Below are 9513 nucleotides of genomic sequence, written 5' to 3' on the forward strand. Positions count from 1 at the left end.
GGGAGCTGCCTTTGCTGTCCCTGCATACATTGTTGAAAGGTCCAAAATGATATGCTGCTATCAGGATGGTATTGCTCCCAGCAGGAACTGGGGTAAGTCAAAGAGTTCAGTGTCATGCAACAGAATTCATAGCCCTGATTCCTTTGCCGTTGTTGTTCACAGATTTTTCACAATTTCCTTTAAAATGTATTCCTCACAAATTAAAAAAAAAAGAGAAAATTTCTCCAGGTGCACTTCATGCTCTCTCCACCCCATATATTCCCCAGCCTCCTATGTAACATTCTCCTTACACACCTCGCTAGTTATATCCATCTACTGTTTGCCATCATACATGAAGTATCTGTTCTCCTCTATCTATCTGGCTGTCTGTCTAAGAACTGTCTTTATGCTAGTTGGAATTATTACTTTTCTGAAGGACACAATTTTGGCTTGAAATGCCATTTTAATCCTGGTCTTTTATTTACCCTTGCTGGGTATTTATTTGTATTGCCTTTCTGCATCTTACCCATTTGGGGAAAGCAATGCCATCTGGAATTGTTTTATAGTTGCCTTAGTAGCATTTTTGCCAGAATAAAGGGGTAGCTCTTTTCTGTAGGTATCATATTCAATTTAATTAATTTCTACAGGTTATTTCTTGACCCAGACTTTCCTGCTATGAGGGTTGGTCATAAATTTCCTGACAAAGCTTCTCTCCCACCCCCTTCTAAAACCTTTTCAGTATGAAGGAACTTTTTGGGTATAAATTTAGGTGTGAATTTTAACCAATATAGTTATTCTACCATCATTAACCTCTTTCAAACACTGGATATACTTACTGCTAGTAGGCTGAAGAATTTTCTTTATTAAATTTCTGTGCCCTGTGTAGGAATGTATTGACTATGATTAAGTCAACCCTTAACTTTTTCTCTGACAATCTAAAGAAGCTGAGATACCTGTCTCTCTCATGACCAGACATTAAATATGTCAACATAATAATTAAAACTATATCATGTGCATGGTGATTTAATGAACATTCTCATTAAAAAATACCTACTTTTCTTGAAAATATTTGCTGTATTGTTAAATCAATGTTTAATTAAAAATCAATATTTCCACTGAAAATTGATAGGTGTATTTTTCATTTAAAAAATCCTCAGGAATAAAAGTAGTATTTTTTCTGACACCTGTTTATGACAGGATAAAACTCAGACTAATCAGTCATTTTGAATTCTCTAAAAACAGAGGCTTAATGAGCAATTTTGAAAGTATTTTAAAATAATTTGTTTAACTTTGCCCTTTCGTTCACTGATTGGTTTATCTGGTGAGGAGATGAAATCCTGTATTAGTGTTGATGTCTAAGATTTACATTCTCTTTTGATGTCCTTAAACTTTGAGGTCAATAGGCTTTGCTTGATCTTAGGTACTTCTACTGTCCTATTAAGTTTAGTATCTCAGCACCTTAGCCTTTAATGTTCTATTTTGAATACACTCCTGTATTTTTGGGTGTTTTTATAATATCATTTTACAGATGTGGAACTGAAGGGTAGAGACTGAGCTACTCAAAGGTGTTTGGATGCCTCAGTCCCACTGAAATCACAAAAATATTGGTTTCATCCCCTACTTCCATAGGAAGCTGAAAAGGCTTGGTTTTATTCTGATTCAACCTGGAATCATTTTTGGCATTTCACTAATACATTTCCCACCTCAGTCTGCTTGCAAAGCTAGTTTTTAGTTGTTTTCATTTGTGTAGCTCTATAAATACATAAAAAGAGATGCCGGTTAACACACCCTTAGAGTTTTAGCCTAGGTCCTCCATTTTCCTTTCAAAAACCTCAATTTCAAAGTGTAAGAAGATGGAAGGATTGTTGTTGTTGTTTTTTAATTATCATTAATCTTACGTCAATATAGCCTGTTGTTATTATTATGAATTTTAGAAATAAAAAGAAGGGGTGCAGGTGAAGGGTGTCTCATTCAGGTTGCCCAAAAGTTTTCATTATAGCATCTTCTTTTCAGTCGTTTATACATTTGCTTTTAACTTATATAAACTTTAAAATATAAATCATTCTGGCTGAAATTTGCAGTGCCACAAGATGATTTTCTTTAGAAGTTATCATTCACATTCATCACTGTAAGTTCATTGAGACAGTGACTATGGAGAGGGTTTTCAAAAACACTGAGTTTTGCAATTAATTTAATGTGATTCCTCCATCCCTTGTTTGAAGGAAATGTTTTGGGAAATCCTAAATCTTTGCATATCTCAATATGGCACAAAATACAACATTAATAACAGAAAAATAATGGCCATTTTTAAGTCAAATGCTTTGTTTTTTGAGGCTGGATCAAACCGTGTTGAAGATAATGGGAATCTTTAAAAATGTTCTCAAATCTTTGAAATTCATTCCCAGGGGGTCTCTCTACATGAGATGATGACTGTGCAGTAGCCTGATACTATTGCACAGTAGCTTTGCACAGCAAAAACTGAGACGCAACACTACTGTGCAGTAGTGTCACAAAAAAGTGTTCACTGGTGCTGCTGTACAGTAACTTGAATAACTGTGCATTTTTTTGGTACTTGTTTATACAAGTACTAAATATAAGTGATTGTTTATACAAGTCTTAAATAAATGCGCAGTAATGACTGTGTGTAGCATCTCATGTAGATGTGGCCACTGACACCAGGCTAAATCTGGAATCACTAACTTTAACAACGACAAGGCCTAATTCTGATCTCATTTGTCTCAAGTAAATCCAGAGTTACCCTCAGGTTATAAAGGACTGAGGACTGAATCCTATTCCCAGGGAACAGGGAAAACTCAGGCTGAACTCAATAAGTTAGCTAGTCCATTTCTTTTGCAATGAAAAGCCAATCAGAATCTGGTCTGGCACATCTACATATGGTGCTATGTCACCATAGGAACACACTACAGCAATGTAGCATCCATGCATGTCTACATGTGACCAGAAGCTACTTTACCATAATGGCACACTCCCCCATTATAGTGTACCTTTACGGCAAAGTAGCTGCTAAAAATAACCCTGTGTTACACATATGGTGCAGTACAGGCAGTTACTGTGCCATGTTTTAGTACTTCCAAAAGGAAGTACTAAAGCATGGTGTAGTAATAATGTTGCCATAGGGCAATGTGTAGACATGCCCGTCTTTTTCTAGTACACCCTAGGATAAGTGTCTATGTTGAAACAATGTGACCTCCTGATTTTCAAGAATCAGTTGAGTCTTATGTTCTTATGTTCACAGGGACTCTCACGAAACTAACCCAAAATTTCAACAAAGGTCTGAATCAGAAGTGGATTAATTAAACTGCATTGAAATGGTGTGTAAACCCTTTTCAGTATTAAATGGATCTTCATTTGATTTACTTTAATATGCTTAAATGAAGTAAGGAAAATCAAATGAATGACCCTTTAATTATGGATCAGAGGACATGTTTAAATTGCTTACTTATCCCACCGAGCTGTTCTATGTGCATTACAGAAGCAGGGTAGTCATGGCACTGCCCAGCTAATTAGTTTTTTTGAGAGGCAAAGGACATTAGTGTTTGCTAACACAGCAAAAAGGTAGCTGTACTGCTTCTGGTGTCAGAGGTAGTGAGTACCTGGCAATGTATATAGTAATGTAAACACACAGCGAACTAAATCCTATTTCAGTTTGTGCTTCAAAATGGCACGTACACAACCACCTAAATTCAGTTTTTGTCTTTTACACAGTTTCAGATTCTAGTTCATCCTTCTCCAGCCTCTTCTTGTAGCTGGCCCCCAAGGGAGCCAGGAAAGAGAGAGATGTTTGGCCAAGAGTAAGCCAGGGGGTTAGGTGTCTGGCTCAATGAGTTGGATTTTCCTCCTTTCCTCCCCACCTCCTTCCCTTTGGATGCAAAGAGGCCACGAGTCTCTGCTCACACTACAGAAGAAATTTCCCTATAGGCACTCTGTCCCTTTTATCTAATTAATGTTAAATGTAAGGTAAAATGGGTCAGCTTCCAGAGGAGGAGGGCTTAAGAAAGGTCTGGATGGGTGCATCTACACATGAATTTAAGCAGGCTTAAAATAACGTGCCTTAAACTAATATGGATTAAATGGGTTTTGGCAGGTGTCTACATGTGGTGGAATTTGGGACTAACTTTAGTCCCAGGTCACTTCAGTCCTGCCATGTGCTCCTGTGGACATCCAGGGAAGCTGCAGCCTCTGAACACTTGGCTGCCAGCACTTGGCAGCTCTGTTGAAGCCAAAGCCAGTTGGCATCCATCTTGGAAACACGCCCCTGCCATCTGATCCCTGGTCAGCCCCTTCCCTACCCAGGAGCCATGTGCCCAGCACAGGGGTAGCACGCAGCAACTCCCTGCTTACTCAACCTGCCCCCCTGCACCATGGCTGCCCCTGCCAATGATGCCCAGTACCCTGCTGCTCCAGCCCGGCCCCTGCCAGCTATGACCAGTGCCCCACACTCCTGCTGGCCATGGTGCTGGCCCCAGCAGGCACTCCCTTGCCCAGGCCCCAGGAGAGCCACATACCTGCCAGGAGGGGCCAGGGCACCAGAAGGGCCTGGATGACCCTCTCCTCCTGCACCCTCCACTCCAGCCCACCTGCCCGACCCCCTACCCCTTGCCCATCCCCAGCACCACTCTCAGGACACGCACATGGTTGAAACAAAAAAATTTATTACCCTCACAACATGCCCCCCATCCCTCCCCCCTCCCCTCTCAACAAGCTGTGCCCCTCCACCACCCTCCCCACCTACCAACAATAACAAAACCACATACAAGTGGCAAACTATATAGAGAGCAGCCAGCCCTGGGGGAGGAGGTGCCTCCAGCCAGGAGCCCTGGGGTTGGGCTCCGACCCGCCCCTGAGTGGCTGTGCAGACCAAGACTAAATTCCCTGCATTAATGTGGAGTAACATGTCTGCAAAGGTGTTAATCTGCATTAACTAATCCTGCTTAAATTTGATACTTGGTTTGGGCAGGTATCAAATTTAGGCTCACATAGCATTAAAGGCACACACATGTAGACATGCACCCCTAATGCAGCTTAAATTGGGCTAATCTGCATTAAATGACCATATGTAGACATGCCTGATAATATCTAACATATGACCTTAAATTTCACTCAGGGCACATTTACACATGCATTTGATCTGGGCTCAGTTTAGTCAGGAGTAAATGTCTTCACATGAAATGCTCTGGGGCAGGACTAGGCAGCAGGTTTGCTGCTTTTAGGACCAAATTTGATGCAGCCCTGCAATGAGCCATTGCCGTCACCGGGGGAGCTCTCAGCTCTCCCTAGGTGCTGGTGCAAGGACTGCGAGGGAGCACCCAGCCAGGAGAGGGAGCACCCAGGACTGCGAGGGAGCACCCAGCCTTGGCCTGGATTGGGATGTTACACCCTCCATTACACCCTGCCCCTGGAGGGGGCTGCAGACTTCTGGAGTAGGAACAATATCCCCCTGCCTCACCAGCAGGGAGCTCCTGGCCCTGGCTCCCTGATCAGGGGCAGGGGACTTGGAAAGAGTTGCAGGGGAGGGGCAGGTCCCAGCCCCCTGCCCTGATCCACCAGTGGGGCAGCTAGCAGCTAGCTTGCTACTAGCTGCCCCAAGATGGGGGCAGGGGGCTGGGACCTAACCCATCCCTGCAACAAATTCCAAGCCCTGTGCACCCAGTTGGGGCATGGGGCTGGGACCTGCCCCTGACCAGGACAGTTCCTAGCTCCTGCTCTGCACACTGGGCAGAGGCTGGGGAGTTTGTTCACTGCCCAGCTGTGTGAGTGTGGAGCTGGGGACCAGGCTGGGGGGCTTGTTCCATGCCTAGCTCCGTGAGCATGGAGCTGGGCAGCAAACAGCCTTCCCAGCCCCCACCAGCAGGGAGCTCCCAGCACCAGCTCTGCATTGGAGATCTCCCAACACCAGCCCCGTGGTTGCGTAGTTGGCACTGGGAGATAAAGGTCTTCTAGGCCCCTGCTTCCTGATCACCATCTTGGAGCAGGGGGGCTTGGAGCTCCCTGCTGCCAGGTAAGGAGGGCATAGCATAGTCCCCACCCAGGCTCCTATGGCAGAGCCTGCCCCAGCAGTAGGCAGCATCTGGGGTCAGGGAGCAATCTGCCACCCCCTGGTGGACAGCTGGCTGGGAGTACATTTGCTCCCAGTCAGGTGTCTACATGTATGTTACTATGCTGTTACTAATCTTGAGTAAATTTGTGACTTGCATTTGCAGGTAGCAAATTAGGGAGGTTTACTACATAGTAAACACATGCACATGCTTGCTTACTTCACAGTAAATTATGCTACTGCACAGTTAAGCATCTCGTGTAGACACCCTCAATGATCATTTTCTGAGTCTTATTGACTTCTGTATATCATTTTTGAGATTAAATAAATAATAGAGGTATGTGAATACAATTCCACACAATAGTAAAAAAATGTATTATGTTAAAATATTATATATTGCTGAATCATAACATTGGAATAAATTATATACAGATTAAGTGAGATATTTCATTGATCCCCTGAAAAACTATATTTTAGTTTCAAGTGCATTCTTTATGATTTTTTTTCAGGTAAAGCTGAATGAAATTTGAAAATAAAAACAATGTTTTGAATTTAAAAATACAATAGTAAATATTTTTTTAATTCTGAGAAGCGAACATGAATTTGTAACTTGTTTCAATGTTGTTGAATCATCATTTTTTACTGGACAAAGAAAAGTCTGCTCCCACATTTAGTAAACAGGGCCTTGTATCATCTCAAAGGTGAGAGTCTGACATTGACAGGGTTTGGGTCTGTTCTCATGGTCCTAGTTCAGTAGCTTATGTCATTTTATTCAATACCATGACATCACTGACCATATCCCTGCACTCACAGGTTAAACCATACCAATAAGATGGAGTCAGAAAACCAAACTTCTGTGACTGAGTTTATCATCCTGGGCCTCTCCAGCCATCGGGGCACTCAGCTCTGGCTTTTTGCACTCTTTTTAGGTATGTATGTCATCACTCTTGTGGGAAACACTGTTATCATTGTTACCATCCGGATAGACCCACGTCTTGATACTCCCATGTACTTCTTCCTTGGAAACCTGTCCTTCTTGGATATCTGCTACACATCCAGTGTGGTCCCCCAGATGCTGGTCCACTTCCTGGCCCAGCACAAAGCCATCTCTTTCAGCAGCTGCACAGCCCAACTCTATGTCTCCCTGTCACTAGGGAGCATTGAGTTTATCCTCCTGGCTGTTATGGCATATGATCGCTATGTGGCCATTTGCAACCCCCTCCATTACACTGTCACCATGAGCAAGAGGGTTTGTATCCAGCTGGCAGTGGCTTCATGGGCCAGTGGCTTTCTCAACTCCTTGGTGCAAACCACCTTTACCATGCGGCTGCCCTTCCGTGGCTTCAATATCATCAACCACTTTGCCTGTGAAGCTGTGGCACTCATCAAGATAGCCTGCTCTAACACCTATGTTAATGAGATCATTCTCGTGATGGCCAGTGTCCTGATCCTCATCATCCCCTGCTCCTTCATCATCCTGTCCTACATCTACATCATTTCATCCATCCTGCGTATTCGCTCCTCAGAGGGCAGGTACAAGACCTTCTCCACTTGTATCTCCCACATCACTGTTGTGATGCTGTGCTATGGGACAGCCATCTTTGCCTATATGAGGCCCCGGGCCAGTGTGTCACCCAATCAAGACAAGATGTTTTCATTATTCTATGCTGTGGTCACTCCCATGCTGAATCCTGTCATATACAGCCTAAGGAATAAGGAAGTGAAGGAGGCCCTAGCCAAAGCCATGGGAAGTGGGCTGTCTTCTGAAAAAAGATAGATATTTCTGTCTCCTTCTAGATATTTTTCCTCTATAGTCATCAAGGAAGACAAAGGGAAGATGACATTCATGGAATATGACACTGGAGAATGATTATCATTAATAAATAGGCCCATTTACACACAGATGCAATTGTGGAACTGTCTGTCCAGAACTGAACTGAGTGTCCATAGAATTGAAAGGAAAAGTGTAAAATATTATTATATTGCAATTAAGTGTTGCTTCTCTACAAGCTCTTTTTGTTAACTCTGAGAAACACACCAGAATATATATTATCCTTTTACAAAACCCTCCTCACCTGTCTTGGTCTACTTTTATTTACTGCAGGTAATTATATGGCTTTTCATATTTTCTAACAGATCTGGTCACCCATTTCCTCAGTTGTGTGCGCTAACCCAGGGATTGTCAACTGGGGGTATGTGTACCCCTGGGGGTACTTAGACCGGTCCTAGGGGGTATGCATGGGTGGCTGGGGACGGAGCACCGCCGCCTCCCAGGAGTGAGGACAGTGATGTCCCTCTGTGGGGTGGGGAAGCTCGCATGTGTTGGCCGCCACTGCTACACACCAGCCTGGTGAGCTTCCCCACACTGCAGAGGGGCACCACTGCCCTCACCCCAGCCCGATGAGCTTCCCCGCCCTGCCCTGGCCCTGCTTCTGGGGGGTGGTGGTGGTACTCTGTCCCTGCCCGCCTACACAGTGTCCCCACCTCCATGCTCCATGTCCAGCTGCGCGCTCCCCCTCTACCCTCTGGTGTTCGGCCGTGCGTTGCCCCCTCCTGTCCCCCTACTTGGCATCCGGCCACCGTGGGTACTTAGACTAAAAAAGGTTGAAAACCCCTTCCCTGATGAATGCCAGCTGCAGGGAGCACGGCTGAGAGCTAGGTGCCAACTCAGTGCTGCACGGGTCAATTCCCTGTCCCCCGGGTTCTGCACTGAGGCGGGTGCTCCCTTTGCATCCCCTGCACCCTGCCCTGGCACTGGGTGCGGATGATGCAGAATCTGTGTTTATGCATTTTTCCCAGCTCCACAGCCACTGCTCCCTTTTGTGTCACCAGCAAAGGGCCAGGGGCTGGAGGAGGAGACAGGGGACAACAGAGAGAACAGGACAAGGGGCTTTCAGGAGCAGGGTCTGTTGGATGAAAGGGAGATGGATGGCATGCAGAGACAACTGTGGGTGCAGGGCCTGGAGGCGGCAGTGGTGGGAGTGGGGCCGGATGCAAAGCCAGCTCGGCTCCACATCGCCCAGGGCAGTCACCAAGATTTGCCCCCTCTAGGGAAGGCCCTGATGGCATAAGAACAGTGCGGAGGCCCCTGGGACCCCAGGCAATGTGTGGGGAGAGAAAAGGGAAGAGAGCGGAGGACGGAAGGAGAAAATGGCCTGAGCAGGGCCTAGAGCATGTCTGAGTCTAGTTTCCTACTTGGGTGAAACAGCATCGACACACCTACAGGGTCTCTCTGCCCTCGTGGCCCGAAGATCCTCAGCAAGGGCGCGTGCACAGAAGTGACACGAGGGGCGAATGAAAAAGGCGTCATGCGCCACGTGGAGAGGCAGCAAGAATCACAGCGGGGTGCGGGGCTGCATGTCCCAGGCAGCTGTGGGGAGCGGGGCAGCGGCATGGTGGCCACAGCAGGGGCAAGGGCAGGCGGAGGCTGGATCCACACATCTCGGAGCCGGGTCCCCGAAGTGTCCTCGGGAGGCGGG

General features: G+C 45.7%; 2 protein-coding genes across 2 annotated transcripts in view; both read left to right on the forward strand.

The window, feature by feature from the left end:
* Positions 1-8064, forward strand: LOC102383975 (olfactory receptor 2F1-like). The gene is made up of 2 exons (XM_006034302.1): positions 1-92; positions 6848-8064. The coding sequence occupies exons 1-2, from the start codon at positions 52-54 to the stop codon at positions 7809-7811; spliced, it is 1005 nt and encodes a 334-aa protein (XP_006034364.1). The 5' UTR covers positions 1-51; the 3' UTR covers positions 7812-8064.
* A 1278-nt stretch (positions 8065-9342) lies between these two features.
* Positions 9343-9513, forward strand: part of DRC1 (dynein regulatory complex subunit 1) — a 25486-nt gene continuing 25315 nt past the window's right edge. The window contains exon 1 of the mRNA XM_014525005.2: positions 9343-9362. Coding sequence (XP_014380491.1) covers positions 9343-9362 — 20 coding nt within the window. The remainder of the gene's footprint in view (positions 9363-9513) is intronic.

Source organism: Alligator sinensis, unplaced genomic scaffold (assembly GCF_000455745.1).
Source record: "Alligator sinensis unplaced genomic scaffold, ASM45574v1 scaffold790_1, whole genome shotgun sequence".
In the NCBI taxonomy this organism is placed as follows: domain Eukaryota; kingdom Metazoa; phylum Chordata; order Crocodylia; family Alligatoridae; genus Alligator; species Alligator sinensis.

Bases quoted from the DNA above. Each gene is read 5' to 3' on its own strand.
- LOC102383975 (XM_006034302.1), top strand. From the start codon at position 52: ATGCTGCTATCAGGATGGTATTGCTCCCAGCAGGAACTGGG. The intron at 93-6,847 runs GTAAGTCAAAGA...CTGCACTCACAG, and splicing joins TGCTCCCAGCAGGAACTGGG to GTTAAACCATACCAATAAGA.